Source organism: Plectropomus leopardus, chromosome 16, assembly GCF_026936395.1.
Source record: "Plectropomus leopardus strain MGB_pleo_1.0 chromosome 16, ASM2693639v1, whole genome shotgun sequence".
Taxonomy (NCBI): domain Eukaryota; kingdom Metazoa; phylum Chordata; class Actinopteri; order Perciformes; family Serranidae; genus Plectropomus; species Plectropomus leopardus.
In genome coordinates, this window is record NC_142191.1 from 20,693,894 (window position 1) to 20,717,553 (window position 23,660).

Consider the following 23,660-nt stretch of genomic DNA (forward strand, 5'->3'; position numbering starts at 1 on the left):
ACTACAAACCTTCTTGTGATCGGTAGAGGAGGTCTCTCCACTCAACTCAGAAACATCCCCCAGGCCTGGCTCTGCGTGTTTTCCTCCTTCTCTCTTGGGATTTGCCAACATCTCCAACATTGCATCAACTTCTGCTAGGTCGCCCGCTGGTGCCATGGCTGTTTCTAAGCTACCTGATGACTCTATGGCCTCCACCTTCTCTCCCTCAATCACATCTCCATGAATACCAAACTGGGTTGGGTCAGGCATGTTTCCGAGGATGTCCGTCACCTTTATGTTCTTGGCTCCCTCAACCAGGCCGCCACCAAACATAGAGGACCAGATCACGTGGAAGAACCCAAAGATGAGACCATAGATTCCCTTGAAGAAGCCGATGAAGAGCATCCAGAAGAAGGAGAAGAAGCCGGTGATAATCTCTTTGATGCTCAGCTTCTTGATTTTCTTGAACTGCTTGCGTACGTTTTTAATAGAAACGATTTGGCGGACGTGGGCGATCTTCTTCTTGACTGAACGGCATGCAGTGGTGAAGGCTGAGGCAGACTCCAGGGCGGCCTCTTCTGCTTCAGATAGCTCATCCAGGATACTGTGTCCTTCATCCTCTTCTTCTTCCTCTGGCTGTTCAACCACATCTGGCTCAGAGATCTGTGAGGCCAGCTGCATCTCAAAAATGGTGTCCTCGCAGAAATTCACAAACATCTCCATCTTCTCACTCTCCCCGCCCTCGTTGACCACATCAAAGATGAACTGCCGCTTGGACTCTTTGACCTGCGGCTTCTCCCACTGCTCACGGCTTGACTCGCTGATCTCAAAGTACACCCTCTCAATTCGCTTTGCGCTGCCCATTATTTCAATACGACCCAGATAAGGCTCAAAGTAGCTAAGTACACTCTCCGCCAGGTCTAAGAAGGTGGCGAGTCTGGAGTCGTGTGGCATGTGTTCAGACAGGTTGGTCAGCAGCACTGCCACATTGAAGCCAATATCTTTGGCCGGCTCGTGGAATCTCTCCACAAACTCCTTGTAGTTGAACATGTCATTCTCATCAGCCTCTGCACACGAGAGCAGGAATTCAATCTCAGACTGCATGTACTGCTTTTGGCTCTCCATAGACTTCTGGAACTCCTTCTTTGAGATAATGCCTTTACACTCAGGGTCGTACTCTCTGAAGCTGTCAGACGACGTCAGGTCCTTCAGTTTGAGGAACATATCAAAGAACTTGAGGATCATCTCTACATTGTTAGAAGACTCCACCAGTGTGTCAACCATCTGCTTTCCAATTGTTCCATTCACCACATTACCTAATCGTACGCAGACACAATGCATTATGTTCTACATGACTTGTACTGAAAAACAATGCAAACATATTCTATAACTGTGTCAACATGTCTGTTACAAATATTTTGAGATGTTCAGTCAACAGATTTTTGGTCTGTTGTCATTTCTTTGACAGCGACAGACAGCTTCAGGCTCTTACCCTCTAGCAGAGACAGCAACATGACAACCATGTCCTTCTGTAAATCCATCAGCTCCTTCAACAGCTCAATCTGACTGGCATCCTACAAAGAGATTCAAGTCTTTTTGTTAAAGCTTTGCTCTGGAGGAGTTTTCCCGAAGTAAATTCAAAGTGTTTTAGACTCCAAATGTTCACTTATCAGCAATTCATTACTAATGCAGAACAGAGAGGGCCAAGATAAGCTCTGTAAATGTATCAAATTAAGTCAGTTTCTTTTCTCTCCATTTGCATTTTTTCTTGTGAAATGCTAAATACTTTTACCGTTAGGCCTCAAAAAATCCTTACAATTAAATAATCCTTAGTAGAACTGCTTACAGCTCGTATCCACAGTGAGGTTATAACCTGCCATGAGGGATCACAAGTGGACTTTGCCTTATCTCGAGGGGTCACAAGGGAAAGATGTTTGTGAACACCTGCTTTAAGAAACTATAATGTATAATTTAAACTTTGTTAATTATGGTTAACAAATAATAAAAATTAATAAAGACAAATATTTCCTATTTCAACACACTGTGTTCCAATTTTTGTGGTTTATTTAAAGTACTTGAGAACACGAGTTTGGCTTGTTTCAGTTGTGTTCACAAGATTTACTGTACCTGAGACAACTTCATTTGCATGTTGGCAAATACATGCAAGAAACCCACAACTGCATCCCACAGTCTGCTGTGAGCTAAACTCTGCTGGTTCCCAATACACGGGCCCTGTAGGACAGATGGGAAAAATCCAATCATGAAACATCAGATAAAAGTAATTTCATTTTCTTTACATTGTGTAATTAACAATGTTGACTGAGAATCGGCTTCATACCTGAATATACTCAGTCAGTGAGTTGAATATCTGCTTTGCAACATCTAAAGCTTTAGAGAAGTTGACTTTTCCAGTCTCATCAATGACATCTTTGCCAGAGTAGTACCAGTAAAAGTCACTGATAGATTCCTAGAGAGCAGGATAACATTGGTGAAAATAGTGGCGCAATTAATCGTCTGTCAAGTAATAAAGTGTGCATACAAGTAATAAAGTGTGCATACAAGTAATAAAGTGTGGCTTTATATTTTCGTTTTACACACCTGAAGACGGAGCAGATAGTCCACAGTGCTGATAATGATGTTGACTGTGGTTGTGTTTCCAGTTTGGGTTCTCAGGAAGTTCTGGAAATCTGACAGAAATACATGTTTTCTAACTCATGTTCTTTCATCCTCTTATAGATAACTGCATGCTCGTGTTGCAGTGCATAAACAGCTTATACAAACAAAATAGTGCTCCAATTTGCAATAAAGATACATGACTTTTAAACAAACAAATGTGCCATCTCACCTCCATTGTGCCCCTCACACAGAAGTTGCAAAAACCGGAACAGATCTTTCGTAAACTCATCGTTCTGTAGCACCTTGGAACCTTAGAAGAAAAGACATCTTAGTGACTAAAACTGTGACTCTATACAAAGTAATTTAAGTCTTTATTGACTCAACATGAGAAGGTCTTACAATATGTGAAACCCCCCTCAGAAGCGATTAATATGAGGCAAGCAGGACGGATTTCATGTTCAGTACATGTTTGAAGTCCAGGGCCTTTAGATTGCAAGTTTAAAACTGAATCCAAAGTGCTTTTTAAGAAAATGCTCTTACATTAACAGTGAAACACAAGGACAATTCCATAAGCTGGAGGAAGCCTGATAACTTTCACATGTAGGCCAGGATTTGGCCTGATGAAGGGTGTCATTTCAGAAAAAAAGCAGCGGGCAGACGTAGCGGAATAATTCACTTTTTTTTAAAAAAAAGTAATATACCAGATAATCCAGTCAACAGAGCTGAACAAAAATGAGCACAAATACATTTCTGAGAGCAGATCAAACCATGTGAAAGTTAAACATCTGTATGTAAACCAGCTTTGTGAAATAGGCCCCAAATCCAAAGCAAGCCAAAGCTTTGCTTAGGCTGTGGAAGGGTCCACAAACCTTCAGTCAAACCCTTGAGAGGTGGCACTGATAGCCTTAGAACAACAGATTTGAGCATCATTAATAGGATTTGCATTAGTAAATGTTAACATGAAGGGAATGGGATTCTGAAGATCCACTTTCAGTGTACACTCTGCATGCACAGTTTGTCCCTACAGAAATCTGGGGGAGGGAAAGGCCAGGTACCAGATAAAGCAGGGAGTATGGACCACAGATATGGAAGAGACATTCAGGGTGGAAGCATAGCCATATCAGGATGATCTAAGTTTGCTATTTACCCCGCTGAGTGTGGACTGCCATCGATGGTTTTTTTTAAATGACAGGAAGGAGACAAACAATACACAAAGACATAAGCAAAAAGAGAGGACATTGAGTTACAAGAATTATGAATATATCGGCTACCATTAAAAAACAAAGTCATGCAGTTAAACAGAATAGTTTTAGAGGCGGAAAATTATAGGCCTGGGTTGTTTCTAAGTTGTATCGAACAAGATGAGTACCAAATAAGACTTCAGTCATGGTGGAAAATCCGTAACAGTAACGGAGACACGAGTAATAACAGTGAATTGTTAAACACAGAACTCGGTGGAAATGTTTAGCAAAGGACTGAATGATGATAAGACGGACATGGTTTGATGTGAGAAGCGTCACGTGAAGAGTGTTTGTGTTTAAAGTTGGAGAGATGCTGGACCATGTCCTCTAAGACAAGTTCTTCTGTACTGTTGACAGCAACCCACTGCTCTGAAATGACGGGATACAGTCGTACCTCAGTATCATCATAAAGGTTAACAGAAAGTGTCATAATTTATTTTCAACAGTCTCCGCCTTTTCCACTGCAAAAAGAACACATTAAAGACACCACATTGAGGACTTCGGTGACTACACGACTGTAGCGCAAGCAGCAACTATTTGTATTAAAGGAATGCCGCATCCACAAAATTATGACTTGTAAATCAATAAGTCATGCTTTGTTACCTTGAAAACCTACCTCCATGGAAAATGGTGAATTTTAAAACATTTTTATTGATTGATGGATGGGGAGTCAGGTTTAAAAGCAACAAAACGTCATGAAAACATCAGTTTGTAAACTCTCACACAACCTGTGCATTATTATCCAAATCTCATGTATCCAACTGTAAGCTAAGTACTTTCTGAACATATGCATTTTCACTAAAAAAAAACTTATTACTTAAAACATTATTGAAAGTGAAAATTATCTATACTCTCTTCAGAGTCAGTCTCCAATACTAAGGTTTCTTAGCTTAACTTCATATGTTTGGGAAGTGCTGCGAATACAACTGGATAATGAGACTTGGATTATACTGCATTAGTCGTGCGAGAGTTTGTAGACAGATGTTTTTATTTAACTTTTCTGGTTTTAAACATGGTCCCCAATCAATCAATATGCTTGCTGTTTTCATTGAGGATATGCAAGGAAAAAAAACCATTTCCTCACAAATTCAAAGTAACACAGCATGGCGAAGTGATATGCAAAGGCTAATTTTGTAGATGAATTATTCCTTTATTCAAAATTCACATTGATAACAATGTAATTTTGATTGCTTCATCTACGAGGGCCATACAGACACTACTAATTAGGAACAGGTTTAAATGGACACTGGCGTTATACAGGTGTCATGGTTCAGCATTAGTTTTAATGAAGGGAAAGTTCTACTGAACTTCATGGGAAGAAAACTGTCAAAAAATACAATGCTCAGAAGACTACTGAAGGAAAAACAGGTAGAATATGAAATTGTCCATCGAATAAGATATGTCTGAACTTACTTGAACCTTCTTCTGTCACCATGCCAAGTCCCTCTGCTTTGTTCTGCCTCTCAAATGCATTCAAGTCCAAGACACTGGAGAGAGAAAACTCAAAAATAAAACAGAAAATCTTGATGTCTGCACACAACTTCCTTTTTGCAGTACAGATAATATAACAGTACCTGCAAGACTGCATCAGTCCTGAGAGACTCTTGAAAAAGCCTGCATCTCTTTTCTCTTTCAGATAATCAAGCATTTTCTGAGATAAGAGAGGAAATGCATTAGATGTCCTATTGTCAAAACCAAGTGCGACTTCAGGGTAGTCTCTAAACATGTATGTTATATAGATGTATGTTACGTATTAGATAGATAGATAGAAGAAGACGACTGATAGAATTAATGAGAAAAGGCCATTGGGAAAAGAGATTGATATAGTTGGCTATATGAGCTTTATAATCAGACCTGCTGAACTTGCACATTGCCTCCATTTAAGATGGAGATTCCCAGTTTGAGGGTGCACGTCACCATGGGGCCCAGACGACCTGATAAAAAAAGGAATAAAAAAAAAGGAGTTTTGTGAAGGCAAATTTGCATGAAACATTAAGTTACAACTTCACGTCATGTTAAACATCAATAGTTATTATTTAATGCTATCGTCTACATGCTCTCTAAAAGTCAGGCTCCATTTGTGCTGAAAGTCTGCACGAAAGAGTTTGACCTTTGGCCTTTTTTATGAGTCACATTACTGCTTCAGAGTCTGGATCTCAGGACAGTGGGCCATGGTAAAGATCAAGGCTTTATCTAAGCAGTGGGGAACAAATCCTGAAAGACATGGATGTTCTGTAATATTAGATGTTCTTCAATATTATGACGATGCTTAAGACCAGGTTCTATTTCATAGTATCAAAACATACATTATACTTTTAGATTGAAGGTTAGCTTTTTTGTTTTGTGTTTTTGCTTTGCAGAAAAATGGTCTCATAAGTATTCATTGTTTTGTCTAGAACTTTATGCTTATTAGTGAAAATAAAAACAACTCTTAAATGCATTTGGACATCTTATGAAGCTGAATGTCCCTAATGAAACACAGAAAAGTGAAACTCTTTTGGGAATGCTGTTGTTTAAGGCAGTAATCACTACAACCTATCACCAGAAGGGAATTACAATAAATCAAGATTAAATAAAGAAATAATAATAATAATAATAATAATAATAATAATAATAATAATAAACAAATAAACACTTACAAAATTTGCACAAAAAAATTTAAAATAAACAATGATGTATCTGTAGACCCAAGATGAACCTTCATGTCTATGGAGTACAAAAGTGGGTAAACCAGCCAACAGCTGAAAATGTGTTTAAAACAGAAGAATGGTAACATAATTGTTTCCTTTTAACTGCCTGCAAAATGTTGAGCTGCACAAGCGATCAGCTCATCTTTACCTTTGCTGGCGCTGATCATCTGCAGCACCATCTCAGCGGCCCCACGGGCGTGCAGCCTTGCCTGCTGATACAGGATCTTCTGCTTTTCCATCTCCTTTTCCTGAGGAGCAACACATACACACACACACACACACGTCATCATCAGCACACATTTTATTTTAGTTTTGCAGGTAACAGATTTTTGGTAAACTGAGATAAAAGGAACATTATTTAAGAGTCTGGCAGAGCCATTTATAAGAGGGTCTCAGTCTGAATGAGTATACCTCAAAAGTCTTTTCTTTGCCTTCTTCCTCTTCTTCCTCCTCATCCTCTGCACAGCTCTGAAGACACAAAGGGTAACATTCAACGCTCATTTTTTTATATTAACTTAAATCTTACTAGAATTAGTCATAAATAAAAAGAACTTAAAGGCCACTACCTTTGCCATCATGTCTGCATATGCAATATACAAAGGATCTTCTTCCAAGTGACTAAAAATGAGGGAGATCACAAGATAACGTGTCAAAAATATGCATTATTGCTACATTTTATTGTACCCGACAGAGTACACAAAAAAAGGAAAGAAAGTTTAACCTAGTCTCTCCTAACTTTGTCTTCCAAGAAGAAATATGGTAAGAAATCAAATGTGCTCTAACATAGACTCACTCTCATGTTCAGTGATATAACTCTTACCTTCTCTCGGTCAAAGCATTGTGGCTGAAGTGGAGGATGAGTTGGTGGAGAGGGTCTGGCTGGATCTCAGCCACCTCCTCTTCCTCCTCCTCCACAATTTTCATTGGGGTTTTCTGCAGGAGTCCACATGTGTGAACAGTTAGCTCTTCCCAAGTCTCATCTGATCAGCAATCATCCCTCTCAGGAAATCTGATTATTTTTAATCTTAACAGACTCCCTGACAGTTGTGCCCATTTACACATTTGTCAAAAACACTGAAATGAGTCAGTAACATTCAACTAGCACCAGCATGCAGATGAGTTTTTGTGATGTCCTGGTGATCCGTGGAAAAGGACAGGGCGAGGAAGTTAACAGTGGATGATGAACAGCGTTGGAACCAGTTTTCAAATACATGCATGTTACAACAAACAGATGCAAGCAGTAAGCCATTTGGTGATATGACTTTGATCACGAAGAATGACCATGTATACAGTATAGGAGCCTGACTAAGAGACACTATCATAACTGCACAATACTCCACAAGTCCAAACTAATCTGACAGATTTGTAGAATAAATCTGACGCTAAAAATAATCTTCCCCAGCAATAATGAATAATCCGATGAGCCACTATATCTACAGCTGTATTTTAATCTTATTCATGGCAGAGATTTAGTGTCTTGATGAATTTGCTGCACATCTGCGTACAAAGCTCTAATATGAAAGGTGATTTTCACATGACTACGCGAGCATGCCACTGATGTCACGGCCACAGAACGAACTAAAACGTCACCTTCACACTCACACTACAGACTTACAGAGTACAGCGAAAAGACAACTGATGGGTTGGATCCAGATCTGACAACCAAACAGCTAGTGACTCCTAGCGAGAGGCCCTCCTTACCACTGCTGTCAGAAAGGCATAGCCTGCTTTTCTAGAGCTGTGAGCGCCGGAGCTGGCCCTGTGTCTCCTGAGTTGGTCATGCAGCCTCTGACCCCTGACGGATCTCTGTTTGAAGGATTTTGCACGCCTAGACCGGGGGCCGCCCCTGGGTGCTTTGGGCGAGGTCCCCACCCGGGCGCGCTCCCAAGGCTCGACAGGCGCGGAGCTAAAGAAGCATTCGGCAGACAGGACTGGCAGAGGGGTGCCAACGCAGGGCACGTGGGGCAAGGGCAAGGCAAGCCCAGTACTTACTGCCAGATCCTGAACTAGCTTCTCCTCAAAGGAGTACTCCTCTGCCTCTATCCAAAGTCTCTGATAGGCCGGGATGAAGAGGTTGATAGCGCGATGCCTGGGGAGGGGGAGGTGAAGGGATTTGGGGAGGAATGGAGGGGAGTGGGGAGGGAGGTACAGTGGCATTAGGGTGGGTTCTGGTGAGTTTTGGAGGAGACAGGAAGGAGAGATGTAGGGGGAGGAAGGGGTTACAGGAGGTGCATTTCAGGCAGGGTGGTGATTGGTCAATGTGGGACCCACTGGCTCTTCTGACTGGTCACTTTTGATCACTAAAATAAGTTACTTCCATCAGGTTGTAATATTCATTAGAGGAGGCATGCACATTTTAGGGGAGATATGCAGTTTTACAACAAACTGGTGCAGTAGAATAGTAATTAGTAATTGAAATGGTTAACACCCATAAGTATCTTGGTATTACTATTGACCAAACTTTTTCATTCAAATCTCACACTGATAACCTTGTCTCTAATCTGAAGCTCAAATTAAGTTTCTTTTTTCAGAAATAAATCCTTTTTCTCTCTTCAGTCGAGGAAGCACTTGATTTCGCAGACATAATTACATTTGTTGGATTACAGTGATCTGCTTTATATGAATGCACCTGATCAGTGCCTTAAGAAATTCGACACTGTTTACAATTGTGCCTTACGTTTCATTACTGACTGTGGGTAACGCGTACACTACTGTACATTGCATGCTGCTAATAGGCCTTCTCTGTCTGTCCGCAGGCTCTCATACTGGTTGGTTTTTATAAATAAGAGTCTACTTGGGCTGGTTCCCTCTTATTTATGTACATATATGTGTGTAAAAACCAGAGTCACTACGGCCTGCGCACTCACAGTATTCTCTTGATGTCGGTCCCCAAGGTTCGAACAGAACTTGGCAAAAAAGCTTTTAAATTTGCTGCCCCCTCCACTTGGAATAACTAACAGAAGGACTTAAAACTGTCTGAGCTGATCAATATGGGGAAACTGGAATCACTTTTAGAAGGTTAGCACTCTTGGTCAATGTGACTGTTACTCCAATGATAACTGCACACTTTTTTTGTTTCTGATTGTTCTATTTTGCATTTTAACTAGAGATTGTGCTCGCTCTCTGTATTGTTTGATAGTTGTATTTGTTTGTCTCTATTTATTCTTGTAACCTTGTTTTAAGCTGCCCTCTTGGTCAGGTCACTCTTGGAAAATAAATTTTAAATCTCAATAAGTCTTTTATCTGGTTAAATGAAGGCTATATATATATATATATATATATATATATACATATAATAGCAACTTCTTTTCTTGCAATTATTAGATTTAAATCACATATTTATCTTAACAAAAGATGCACAGATGTGTTGTAAAACTGCACAACCTTTGGCATAATGTAAGATGAAAAACAAATCTTTAAAGTATCGTAAGAGCAGGAAGCAAAATAACATTAAAACAACCTTCATACTTTATATTAACCAAACATACTTTGTAACCCAGGTGGCCAACTAATGAAAGTCAAAATTGTATTCAATAGATTTCTGTCTTTCTTCTTCTCTCCTGTCTTCATTCCTTCCTTCAGGGTACACCTGAAATGAGACAAAGGCCTGCAGCTCACAGTGTGTTTCCACTTTCCAAATAAGTTTGTTTCAGTCAATTCTTGGGGCTCATTCTAGCTGACCAATCAGAATCAACAGTGCAGAAACAATTGGTTGCTAGGCAGAGATCGGTCCACGGCCTGGTGGATGAAGGGAGGGTTGAACGGATGAAGCATTCGCCCTGTAGTTTCACTTTACCGTCAGCAGGGAGAACAGGCGGTCAAAGCTGGAGGCTTTGAACGCCCTTTCCAGCCAAACCTCCCGATAGCCATTCAGGAAGTAATTATTATTTTTGTATCTGAGGGAGGATGAGGTAGTGTTATGCAAGAAAACAACACAGAGGAGAAAATGTCATTAGGGAGGTGATGAGGGGTTTACATGGGCACACAATCAAGAAAATTAAATACCCCACCCCCCCAACTATTTGGTGATTGTTATGTACGGTTAGAGTGAGACAAAGAAATGGTTTGAATAGTTTTTGTTTATTTTTTTAATATTACATATCAGTTTTTTTCTTATTGACATTGTGAATCAGTTCTACAAGTGTGACAGGTGTTAAAGAGACTCACCTGGGTAGATTGTAGAGTGGAGCCATGCGGAAACAAGCCACCACTGCACGCTTACGCTGTTTGGACAACAGCCTATGCCAAACCAACTTCTTATTTCTCAGAGGCTGCTCCACCTGAAGGACAAATAAATGATGCTGGTGAAACACAAAGTGGGGATCACTTGTGTGTTTACAATAAACTGGGTTCTCACATACAGGGGCAAGTCAAATTCAAGGACTTGGAAGTACTCTGTCAAGCATTCATTTCCTCCACAACCATCTGTTGCATTAAAATTGTACACATTATTAAATGAAACAAACACATGCTTAACAAGGCCTTACATTAAATAATGATTAACTAAGTGGTTATTATTATAATTAGGTATAATAACAATAACAATTATTATTATTATCATATATCCATATATATTATTTATATATTACTATTAATGATTGCAAAGGATAATAAAAGCAGGAATATATACAGAGGGCAAAGCACAGTGCAACTCTAATTTACCAGTCTCACTGTGAAACAGTTTTTCAGCCTAAATTCTTTCTAATTCTCTTCTAATTCACTCTACTGCGCTTTAACAGCGAAGCTAGCTGCTAACAGCCACCACTGCAACCAACAAACTCCACCAATGCTCTCATTCACTGCTGAAGAACAACTAACGCGGCTCTGGTGCACGTGTTTTGCAGGGTTTTACCAAACCTGTTTTCGCTCTGAGCTCATACAGCATTAGAAAATTACAACTAGCATGGACATCCTCTGATTACTATTTTAAAACACTTTCCTAATATGTTCCATTAAGTAATTTATCATTTTGTTTTTCTCTCAATTTTATTCAAGTACTTTTTTCATGGACCAAGTTAAATATGTCAGATTTTCAAGGCACTGCAATACTTTAATTTCTGAGTGCCTAATTCAAGTATTCAGGCATCCCAAGAATCTTGTACGAACCCTAAATTAAGATGCAGGACTTTGTACTGTTTTATATAAAATAAAACTGAAAAATAATTTTCCATGTCAATTGATATGTTAGTTACTTTTTCAACTGACTCTTTGAATTGCTTATTCTGTTTGAAACAGCCTCACACCCAAAAATATTTCATTTCAAATCAAATCATATAAAGCACAGAAAAGCAGCAAACTCTCACATTTAAGATGAAAAACTCAATATTTGGCTTTTTTTCTGTCTCCCCATGTTTTTCTGATTTATATTAACAATTAATTTATTATCAAAACTTGTTAATGAATTACCCAACTGAAAGAAAATTAATGGATGAGTGTTTCAGTTGTTGAAGGTACAACTTTGTGACACATTTTATGGACAACTCAAATATTTAGAAAAAGCTGCCTTTTTGTGCCCTTGTATTTAATATATCAGCCATGCACATTCATCTGAGGAACAATATAATAGATATGCTTATCTTTAATGTTCTGTGATGTAGTGTTGATATGCGGGTGTAAATGAAGAGCTGTGTTTCTACCTGCTCCAGGTGGAAGACTGCAGCTGAGATGCTCTGCACTCGGTCCACTGTGTGTTCTGAGTTTGCAGGTTCCTCGCTCTTCACCACCACGTCCTTATACAGGTTCATCTGCCACTGGACCGCTGGGTCATCAGACTATAACACAATGACCATCAAAACAATAAATAAACTCCAAGATTTTCTTAAACTGCACTTTCTGCAAAAGAATAGCAATACAAGGCCTCATCTCACCTTGTCCTGGAGGTGGAAATTCTGACGCAAATGCTCCTTCACCTCATCATCTGTGTCTTTCTGTGAAGGGAGAGGGCATTTATAACAGAGAAGATATGCAATGCAGTGTCAACACACTATTGCTTTACTTTAAAGTAAATAGTCTGGGCTCTTATGTGCTTATGAAACTATTAGGCCGGACAACATTTGGAATATTTGTAATTATATAAATACTGTATCTCTGCAGCACTAAAGAAAATATTTATATTGGTACAGGGCTTTAATTGACATCAACACAATGCTCTGTCTTAATTAACCCTTAGACCTTATTATCAGTTAAAAAATAATGAAATAGAAACTGAAGTCTGCAATGCAAAGAGTGAGTTACAGCCTTGATTACACAGATCTGGTCAAGAGGCACCACTCTGGCTTAATATTCAGCACATAAATCTTTGATCAAAGATTTAGAAAATAACACCCAAGAACAACCAATGATAAACTTTCTTAGAGGTCCACCTTCCAACTTCATCACTATTATCTCTCAGTGAATCGCATATATACCTATATATATATATATATATACCTAAAATAACTTGGCTCAATATAAGGACAGCGTAATGGACATGTTGGACGTCCTGCATAGTAAAATTGACCCCTAAAAAAGTATTTAGTAAGTATTTAGTTAGAATTAAGCTAGTCTAAAAATCTTTGCACTACGTCCTGTTTATATTGGTTTACCAGACTGTAGCGAATCTTGGCGAGTGAGATGAGCTCTTGGTCTCCTGGGGTGCACATGTTGAGGCCAATGGGCAGCATCTTCTTCAGGGCAGCAACGATCAGGGAGGTTTGGATGGAGTAGTACTCTCCTCGGCGGCGCTTGTGTTTCCTCTCCTGGTCCCCTCCAGACTACAGAGAGAAACAGACGACTCTGTGATCACGAGGCAGCTGTGTGTAGGTTTAAGGTGCTCTAAACCTGTAGACCTTTAGATTAAATCTTAAGACACAACCTGTTAACTTTGCTTTCTACTTAAGTGCTCTTGTTAGTCATTTTATGGTAAATGTCAGAATTCTTTGCTTTTATGTACAGCACGTTGTGTTGCGTTTCATTCGTTAATTGTGCTATAGATATAAGTGTATTATCATTTTGTTATTATCAATTAGAGAGCAAAAAGCAACTATCTCGCTGAATTTATATCTAGCTGTGGACTTTTTTAAATTTACACACTAAAGGTTACACCTTTCAATACACACAATTTGTTGTGTGTAAATCAAAAACAACAAATCTTCAAACTCATATTTATTCATTTGCATCACACTGATGATTTATGTACTGTATGTTTTCTACTCTCTGCCAGGCAACTTCAGAGGATTTATAGATTTCTTAACCAACTTCAATATATCAAATTTAGGCCTCAAATCAATTTAGACACCAAATCTGAGATCCAATTTCCAATGACGATGCTGTAAGGGAAAAATGTGTGTTTCACCTTCAACCTATGGATGAAATAAATCAAATACTAGGACCCAAAGTGCTTCAACATTAATCATGATCCTCTAGCATCAAGAGTGCAGGAGCTTTTCTCCAGAGTGAGCAAAACACCCCAAGAGTGCAAATAAACAAACTGTTCGGCTCTGCCAAAACAAATAAACAACAAACTCTCAGTGACAGCTAGTTGAGCGGCTGCCGGACCAAACACTGTCAACATCCAGATATATGACCCGTCTTTACTAAGAAAAATGTCCTCATGAAATGTCATATGTCGTAAACCCTTGATGTAAAGATGAATTTAAGAGGTTTAAATTCATACAGTTGATTTGTAAAACATCTAACATCTACATATTCAGGGTGTTGAGAACATGTCAGGAAATATATTAAAAATGCAGGGAAGTGCTTGGAGGGAGTTTTCATTTCATTAGTTAAGTCTGTGAAACACAGTAGCAAGAAATGGAGCACTTTGGGATCCCGTCAGGGAAGGTACTCAGGTTGTGTTCAGCTTTACCAAAGTGCTGACACAGTGAAGGGGAGAGCAGGACAGGAGCGAGATAAGTCCAAATTAAACCCAGAGAGAACTAAGATGTACTCTGCTCCAGCTCCTGGGTTCATTACAGGACAGATGTCTTACAGAATGAAGAGGTCCGAAGAAAAACAGTTATTCTTGGGAGACCTGCAAGTGACCTTACCTTTACAGAGTAAATGTTACAGTATCTGCTATATTTTAAATCTTAAGGGGTTCAAATTCAACCATCCAATAGATACTAATAACTTTAGTATTTCTTGGGAAGGCAATTACATTTCTGGTGTACAGAGCTCAAATGCTGACCCATATGGAGTTCAAGTAGCAAGAACCCAAGAAAAGAAATCACTAAATGCTAAGTGATTTTTTTCAATATTTTAAAGGTCAGTCAGTCCCTTAATATGCATGTAATCCCTAACATTTGCATTACTAAGCCCTGCGATTAATTTTAACTTAAGACATTTAAAAATGTCTCACAATCATAAAGTTTAATCTTTAAAGTGCTTAGTGCTTTTTTAACAGCTGACCACTGTAGTTTTAATCAAATATTACTGAAACAGGAGTAAACAGGGACTATTCTTGGCCACAAATAAAAACACGTTAAATTGTCTAATAAGGACTTAAGACCACAGGATACTTAAGTAGGATTGACTCAAAGTTTTGATGAACTACAATTACCACTAAGCGTTTGTATGCCTCCGTGCACCAGTCAAGTTGCACTTACAGTTTACATCCATGTCTGAGAAAACATGGATGCTTCACACACATCCCCCCCCAGCAGCCCAGATGATCTATACAATCAGCAGTTTCAAGATTAGTGTCACCAATTCAGTATCTGACCAAATGCTCCCCTTCTGTTTCTGAGATATGAAGATAAGTAATGGCCAGAAAAATGTTTTTGCACCACATTATAATGTCACAGTGAAGGTGACCTTTGACCCCCCCCTACTTGTTTTATATAATCAAGTCTACTGCCAGTGATCAGCACCTCACCATAACCCTCGGTGTTTGTTATGTTTATATTGAAAATACTTGTAGTGGGATCATGCCTTGACAGTTTTGGTTGCATTTGGCAATATTGGATACCGACAGACATATCCTTTGACGTACTTTATAGATCTAGTTACCAAGATCTATAATTTTGTACTCACCCATATAACATGTAGCATCTGTTTAAATTAAAAATTACCTTGGACATCTTCGCCTTGCCCTCTCCAGTCAGGAAGCCCAAGTTGTTGATCTCATTCTGGACCACAAAGTTTTGCTCCTCACGCTTAAAGTTCTGCGTTCCACAAAGAGGAGGTTTTAAACAGGAAAGACATCCTTAAAACAAGTATCCTAGTATCAAATGTCATATTGTAAAAAGATTCCAAGATTGAATGACTTACATGGGACTTGCACCAGAGGATAAAGATTTCAGCCACCATCCTGAAGAGCTCCGTGGAGTTTGCATCCGGCTCCTTCAGCCACCTAGACCTAGAATGCACAACGACAAGAAGCGGGGATATTTTCCATTGAGTATAATTAACTTAGTTCTGATATACTGGTGCAGAACATGACAATATCATAACTTAATAAATCAGAAATATAGGTGGATAAAGTTCAGGGGACAACAGGAAAATGTTCATGTTGTTGAAACTAAATGAGCTAATGTTTACAAATCTCCCCAGAAAATCTTGAATTAAAAAACTAATTGCTCTTTGTTAATACTGTACCTGTTGTTGTCCACGTAACGGATGAGCATGGGGTAGAAGGCGTAGAGGTCTCTGCACAGCACAGCAAACTCATCCAAGATTTGCAGCTCAGCCTCCTGGTTGTCACCTTTACTGTCGGCCTTCAGCAGCTCCTCTTCAGCCACCACCTTCATGTGCAGCACATCAACAATTCATCTCCGGCAATCAGTTCATTAGTATAAATGTCCTTACACACGACCCCTTCCAACCCAATGGTGCCTGTGTGCTCTCAGCACGTAAAAGAGGTATTTATACTCTCAGTGGGTGATGTGACTGAGCATAATGCTTTCGTACTAACTCCTCTGACTACTGACAGTTCCATATATACACAATGGCTTCAGCAGCTTATGATGGAGTCAGCAAGAAATCGACTTTAACCACTGAGCAGTGGATTCAACGTGCTGCTGTAATACCATGTACAGTATATTTTAAGCTCTCACCTTCACTGTCTTCTTCTTCAGTTTGTCCAGTGTGGGCAGGAAGTGGGTTCTCAGCAGATCTGCTCCAGCCTTGCAGATGATTGGCTGAGAGTAGACTGGAGACAGAGACAATGGAGAATATATAGTATATCCTGGATATGGGAAAGCAAGAAACTGATGCTTTCAAGACTAAAAACAGGTTTCTGGATGGATTTGCACCTTAAGTTTTGAGAACAATGACAGCAAATGTGGTTTTTACACTGAAAATATAAGAATTATTCAGCCATACATGGTTGAACTTCAGACAAGCCCAGACTCAGATGAGGAGTCTTCTGTGCACCAAAATCAGCAATTAGCAGATGTATCAGAATATAAAGTGTTGTTAGCATCTTTTGTTTTTGTTGTTTGATGGCTTGTTAGCTTGTAGTCTAACTGGAAGGATTTGACACTGTGTCAGTGGAACATACAATAACATCTGCTACGATGATACAGTGTGTTCACATTGGTCTGGTTTATATCCAAAAACTGCAGACTTTATTTACTTTATTTACTGTCAAAACTTTCACTATGCTAATGCTAACTCTGCTCTCTGTACTGACAAGTCTGCTCTGCACTGGAGGTTTCAGGTTTCTTTGCCGGTGTTGTGTTAAAGTCTGTTCCCCTCTCAATATGTGTTTCCCATATTAAACAGCGATTGGTTTTGGTGTTAGTGACATACCTAAGCTAGCTTGCCAAAGTTATGTTTGGTCTTAGGTTTTAAAGAGGTGCACAGACATCACCCTCTTCAAGTAGAGAAATGTGAAAACACCTCTCTGGTGACAAACTGTGCACAGATGAAAGTCATTTTAGTCAACAACAGACTTATGTTTAGGGGACATAAACAAACATAAACAAACATATTTTTGAGCATAGGGGGCCTTTTAATACAGGACACAACATGAATTTTTCCCTGATCTAATTTCTTATTTTTTAAATGCGTTAAAGTACAATATTCAAATGTGGTTTTAAAATGTAAGAAAGTGCTCCAGGCTATGTGCCACCATAGCAGCCAATTATGTTTATCTGGCCTTTCCTGAACTCCCACTGAGAAATGTGAACTGAGAATGCAAATGTTCTACAATAATTAAATGTACGTTCCCAGATGGGTTTCCACAAGTTTCCTCAAGTAAAACAACTTTTCAAAGTTTTTATTAAGTTGCAGCTTCACCTTAAATTTGACTTTCTCCTTGTCACTGTTTTTCAAAAGAGAAAGGGAATGAGCAGGGTTGTTTCCACCTTTGTTGAGTACAAATCTCCCCACCTAATGAAATGTGAATGCATATTTCCATGAAGTAATTAATTTGCTAGATCTGCTCACATTCCCTGACAACCCAAAACAGCTTATGACAAGCCCTGACAACAAAATCTGACCAGCTGGTCTCAAACAGCTCTGAGCCTGGCACTTACCTGCAATCCTCTTCATCCAGGGGGCATCATCAATGCCCAGGTTGCTGTTGAGGATCTTCAGGATGTTTCCCAGGATGATGCTGAGGTGTTCGGAGGTCACTGTAGTGCAGCACAGGGCATCTTCAGGTGAGTTCTCCGGACCTTTCTCCCACCAGTAGGACAGATAGTTACACAGCATGGGGAGGATGACCTCAATGACCTGCAGGAGACAGGCTGAAGGTCAAATGTCTGGATAACTGTTTTTTAGGTTACACAAGATTTGTATATTTTTTGCAAATATGTCACATCAGTATGAAAATCTTGAAAAGTTATGTACATCTCAGTTGTGCAGCACACACTGATATTGTCTAATGAGAGCCTTAGACCCAGCTCTGTGTAACTGTTTTTGAATAATATCAAGTCACACTTCAGCAGAACACAGGAGGGTGTCTGCAAAATCTACATGCTAAATCTAACAAATAGTTGTACAACAGAGTTTTGATTTCCTACAGTGATGAATTCTAACTTCATGTGCACAAATCAACTTTTAATTATCTCTCTTAACAGTTTAAAGCTGGTAATATAAATTTAAAATGAAGGATAATACTTCAAACTTTGCTACAATTAGATTAGACTCCAATATAATATTAAATACTCCCTGAAAAGTTAAAATGATATCCTCTTAAATTTTTATAGATCACACTAGCAATAAATTAAGTAAATAAAAGCTTAGTTTAAAGGGTATTCCAGGAAGTGACGACAAAATTACAGCACAGTATGTAAGTATGTAAAACGACAGCACTCATATTGGATATGTAAGGCACTCAAACCCTATAAACAATGGATCTTAACCATAATGCAACTCATTGGCATAGAAGTAGTGACCCTGCAGTACATGTAGTGGACCAAATGCTAAACCAAATGCCCCCCAAAAAAAGCTCTTTGTTCAAATATCTGACCAGTGCTTCAGACCTGTGGCATGTCACTGTAGCGAGCACCAGACTCTGACACATCGCTGACATCTTTCAGCAGTTTGTCAAGACGAGGCAATTCTGGACACATCTCCTCCACTGTATCCGGCATACTCAGGACTGGGAAAACAACACAAGACATTTTTAAAAAATCGAAATTTCTGCTAAATACTCGAAGAGGACAAACACAGGCATGTCAGATCAAAAATCAATCAAAAATAAATAGGGCAGTCATCATAATTAAAAGAGGGATCAGGTGAACACTCACTGGCTCTCTCTCGGGGGGTCTTTGTGTTGAAGACAGAGAGTGGGTTATGGGTGTTTAGGTTGGGCTCCAGGAACGCCACAGGCATGGCTGCCACCAGAGTCGCCAGGCTCTCCCCGAGCGCTGGGAGATGTCTGCAGATCAACATGGTAATTCATAAAGTGTAATATAAGAAAAAGGACAATAAAAATGAAATTTTGCCACATACAAACTGGAAAGTCTTTAAACAATCGGTTCTTCAGTTTCAAAAGTGTACTGTGACCCCAGGTGCAAACTGTTTTGGGGTCATTGTTAGGACAAACTTTAACACTCAATCATCCTCCACCAGTGGACTCTCAGTGCACAGAGACATCACAGAGCACCACATGGTATCAGGATTAATTTAGACCTGACAGCTAAGGTAAGGTTGTGGTCAAACTTAATCGCTGATTGTTTTATAGTTTGAGTTGGCTCAAGGTGAGAAACTTCTAGTTTGGGGAGGTTTTATTGCAATATAACAGCCAGTCGGGGAATACTGCCACAGAGTCGTGGTTTTAATGAAAGACTTTTCACAGCACAAAGTGTTTCTGTTGTGTCCTCTCACTGGGCCATGACATCTTTTTTTTCCTTTGATAGATTCTCATAAAATATGATCATTGTCTTGTCTGGCCAAAGTCAAAACCTTTGTCTTCATTTTGTAGCACATATTGTATCACACAAATTGTGGCTTACAGATCACAGTAAAAAACATTTAATTAAGAGAGCATAAGGTACCATAAATCCTCCTCAAATTCCTGAGGACATTTCACACAAATATGAGTTCATCAAGAAGCTTAACAGCCATATCTTAATTTACAGTGACAAGCTTAATGTGGTTTATACATTTCTATTTCACAGTTCTTTGTTATCAATTTTCGCAGATTATAGAAATTATAGCAAGCATTAATCATTACCAAGGAGTCTTAAACTTAATAGTCAAATATACAGTGCTGCTCATGTGCAGAACCAAAAGCCATATTACATTCTGCTGCAAGGTTTGAAAAATGTTCGGCTTCTTACCTCTCCACAAAGATGTTCTTCCCTGTACCCAGAGAGTACAAACAGGTCAGGATTCTGTAGCAGGATAGCTGCAGATCATCCACTGAAACAAACAAACAAACATCAAGCGCTCATTAAACTTGTAAATATGGAAAGACTTAAAAAGGACAGGAGGAGAAAGAAAACTTGAAGTGAATTCTTGTCATTTAACAAATTTCTATTGTGGAAATTTAGGAACTGAATGCATAATCAGCATATAAAAACTGGGTGTTTCTATTAAATTCCAGATGAGGATTATGTAATGGACTTGAAGTGTCCTTAATAACACCCCATCTCTTTTGTTATCTTATTTTATTGCATTTAATTTTTTTTCTTCATTTTTTATTCCTGGAGCAAACTATGCAGCGTGGCTAAGGCTGTAAGTAAAGATTATTTTTTCTGTCAATTAATTTCTCATTTAATTGTTTGATCTGTAAAATTTCCAAAAATGGTGAAAGATGCCAATCACTGTTTTCCAAAAGCCAAGATGACAACCTTAAATATCTTGTTTTGTCCACAACCCAAAGACATTCAGTTTACTGTCATAGAGAAGTAATATATATATATATATTATTCACATTTAGGAAGCTGGAATCAGAGAAGTTTGGCTTTATTTTTCTTAAAAATGACTGAACCCTAAACCCTCAATTTATTTTGTGAAATTTGAGAAAAAAAATCCTTAACATACAGTAAGCACAGGCTCAATATGACTGAACTCGTGTATTTTCCGTGGTGACCAAGTCAGTTCAATTATTTTATCTATTTATTTTTGTTTATTTGTTTTTGTTTTTATCTTCTTTTCATATTTGCTTTTTAATTCAAAAAGCAATACAAATAAAGTTGTTTTTTTTAAAGAAAATATATAAAAATCGTGGGTATGGAAAACACAAACTCACACAGCAGGTCCACTCCAAACCCATATGTTCTGATGTGCTCAAACAGGGCAGTGAGGATGGGCAGCAGCGCCACAGTCACATAGTTGATGCTCTGTGTGACGCTCTTCATCTGGGCACGTGACTGCATGAACTTTCCCAGTTTTAGCATCTCCAGCAGCTTCTCTAGGTCCTCTGCTGCGTTCTCAAAGAAAGTTTTAAACCCAGCTTTGACCAGCTCTGAGCCAGACTTCATCACCGTTCTGAGGGAGGGCGGGAGAACACAAGGGCTGTTGTGCATGCAGGAGATGAGTTTACATTGTCTACTTACACAGACACAGTGTGCTCTTACCTGGTGTCAAGGCAGTGAGTGAGGATGTGCAGACAGCTCACCATGATTGCAGAGTCACTTCCTGCGAGAGAAACATTTACAGTAGATGTGAAAAGAGAATAAAAGCAAAGAGGCACATGAGGATACAGACAGGGGCAATGCCAACCTTACCAAAGAGAGAAATCCTGTGTCTGACAAGAGCTGCCAGCTTACAGAACAGGCTGGAAAAGAAAGACGGTAAGAACAGAATTGAACAAAAAGCTACAGAGAGAACAAAGAAGAGCTGGGAAAAAAGTATAGTCAGCAGGAAAAATAAGAGAAGGTCTGATGATAATGTGAAAGAGAAATTCTGCACTCTTCTCACTGAGATAAAAGGGAGGACTTAAGGGCCAAAAAACCTGTGGACAGCAAAAACCTGACAATAGAAATACTGACTAAACTGATTATATATTGCTTCTAAAAGGTACCTGGTGACCATCTCCTTCTCTTTGTTTGAAGCACAGCCACAGCTGCTCAGATTCTTGCTGGGTGTGGACAGGAAGTAGAGACAGTGGTTCTTTAAAGTTTGATCTGTCACAGGAAGCAACACCTGGGGAGGAAAATTGCAGGTATGAGAATAAAACCTAAATAAAAGACAAAACTTACATTCAATAATATATCAGTGGTTCAGACCTTGGCAAAGAACTTGATCTCCTGGTCATGAGGTGACTTGTCCGTCTTCCCACTTGTGGCCATAGCCTCTGGATTAACAACAAAGTTGAGTTGCTAGGTCAGCGACACAGAAGAGCTCTAAATCTCTGTAAAGCACCTCTTAGTGCAAGCGGCATGTCCAGACTATTTTTACTGAGGTGGCCAAAGTGAGGCACTGATTATGCAGGGGTGGGATGAATATGAGTGCTGTTGCAGGCACAGGCGTCAGCACAGCTTTAATTTACCATTTTTTGTCTCCACTACCAATACCTACTTTAATTACGACAATGCAGCATCTTCATGTTTCCAGTTGAGTTTAAAAGATTAATAGACCTACCAGTGACATCATACGAATGTAAAATAAAGCTTTCACACAAGAAACTCCTAGTAAATAGTAAAATAGCAAATATAAAGTGCCAATGAAATTAAAGGTCCAAAAACTGTAAATAAATAAGCCTATGCATCCAATTTTTTTTACCAGTTGTATCACTTTTTTGTCTGTAAAACTGGTCTGACTACACACTATTCTTGCACATTACTGCCTCTCAGGTTTAAAACAGCTAAACCGTTAAAACAGGTAAAACCGACCAGGCAGATAGCCAATCATAATTGGGTGGCACCTGGGTTCAGGGGTGGCACGGTGCCACCCCTAGCCACCCTCTAGACACACCCCTGCTGAGTGCTCAGGGTACCCCTGTTTAAAATGCTACACACTCACCAAGATGAGCGATGAACTCCTGTGCAGAGTCAACATACTTCAGGAGCCTTTTGAGGAACTTGTAGGCAAAACGCTTCTCCATGGATGATGAGTCCTGCTCCATGTCCTTTAGACCTCTGTCAGATTAAAGAATCACTAATGACTACTCTTTAGATAACAGATTATTTCTTCCCATCACATCACCAAGAAGAAAAGTAGATATCAGGCAAAATGGTCTGTAATCATCGCAGTGATAACCGACCCCTCTGAAGTCCAGCCCTTTTTCACTCTGTGCTCCAATAACAGTTGAGTAAGCCTGAACCCGAGTCAATCTTCCCTTTTCCTGTTGTACTTAACTCCAGATATGCTATGTATATATTCCAGTCTTCAAGGAAACATCATGTAGTATATAACCACATCTTAAGTTAGCTAATGTTAGCAAAACACTAGCTAGGGAAACCTTGTATCCACATCTAGTATCCATGAATATATCCTTCCATCGCACACTGTAGGCCTTGCTATTGGCTCTTGGAAGCTATACTGCCTGATGCCCAGAAACTCTCAAATAAACACTGTTGTAGCCGGCTCAACCATCATCGGCAAGTTTCCTTTTGTCAAGCTTGTTTAACCTGGCAACAGTAACTAAAGGGGGCAAGACTTTGGTTTGGTCAATTAGGATTTAAACAGAGGCTGATAGTCAGGTGAAATCACTGCAAATTTGAAGACACAGTGTGATTACAAAGATAAAACGGTTACATTTTCCAAAAGTATACAGCAGTGAACTTTTAAAGCCACTTTTTGTCACATAATGTTT

The 23,660-nt window shown here is 39.3% G+C and overlaps 1 protein-coding gene across 2 annotated transcripts in view; it reads right to left on the bottom strand.

Annotated features, from left to right (window-relative positions):
* The window catches only part of ryr3 (ryanodine receptor 3), a 142,353-nt gene that overhangs the window by 15,739 nt on the left and 102,954 nt on the right, over nt 1–23,660 (bottom strand). For both annotated transcript variants that reach the window (XM_042503061.2, XM_088089330.1), the window contains 32 exons: nt 22,868–22,983; nt 22,132–22,199; nt 21,927–22,048; nt 21,631–21,680; nt 21,481–21,541; nt 21,153–21,391; nt 20,239–20,320; nt 19,204–19,334; nt 18,937–19,055; nt 17,986–18,184; nt 16,561–16,655; nt 16,103–16,248; nt 15,776–15,863; nt 15,577–15,669; nt 13,111–13,278; nt 12,394–12,453; nt 12,163–12,297; nt 10,694–10,806; nt 8,519–8,615; nt 7,347–7,459; nt 7,093–7,144; nt 6,938–6,994; nt 6,675–6,774; nt 5,691–5,770; nt 5,411–5,487; nt 5,250–5,323; nt 2,825–2,905; nt 2,578–2,666; nt 2,318–2,446; nt 2,107–2,211; nt 1,472–1,553; nt 10–1,295 (listed from right to left, as the gene is read on the bottom strand). In XM_042503061.2, the coding sequence (XP_042358995.2) occupies nt 10–1,295; nt 1,472–1,553; nt 2,107–2,211; nt 2,318–2,446; nt 2,578–2,666; nt 2,825–2,905; nt 5,250–5,323; nt 5,411–5,487; nt 5,691–5,770; nt 6,675–6,774; nt 6,938–6,994; nt 7,093–7,144; nt 7,347–7,459; nt 8,519–8,615; nt 10,694–10,806; nt 12,163–12,297; nt 12,394–12,453; nt 13,111–13,278; nt 15,577–15,669; nt 15,776–15,863; nt 16,103–16,248; nt 16,561–16,655; nt 17,986–18,184; nt 18,937–19,055; nt 19,204–19,334; nt 20,239–20,320; nt 21,153–21,391; nt 21,481–21,541; nt 21,631–21,680; nt 21,927–22,048; nt 22,132–22,199; nt 22,868–22,983 (4,507 nt within the window). The remainder of the gene's footprint in view (nt 1–9; nt 1,296–1,471; nt 1,554–2,106; nt 2,212–2,317; nt 2,447–2,577; nt 2,667–2,824; nt 2,906–5,249; nt 5,324–5,410; nt 5,488–5,690; nt 5,771–6,674; nt 6,775–6,937; nt 6,995–7,092; nt 7,145–7,346; nt 7,460–8,518; nt 8,616–10,693; nt 10,807–12,162; nt 12,298–12,393; nt 12,454–13,110; nt 13,279–15,576; nt 15,670–15,775; nt 15,864–16,102; nt 16,249–16,560; nt 16,656–17,985; nt 18,185–18,936; nt 19,056–19,203; nt 19,335–20,238; nt 20,321–21,152; nt 21,392–21,480; nt 21,542–21,630; nt 21,681–21,926; nt 22,049–22,131; nt 22,200–22,867; nt 22,984–23,660) is intronic.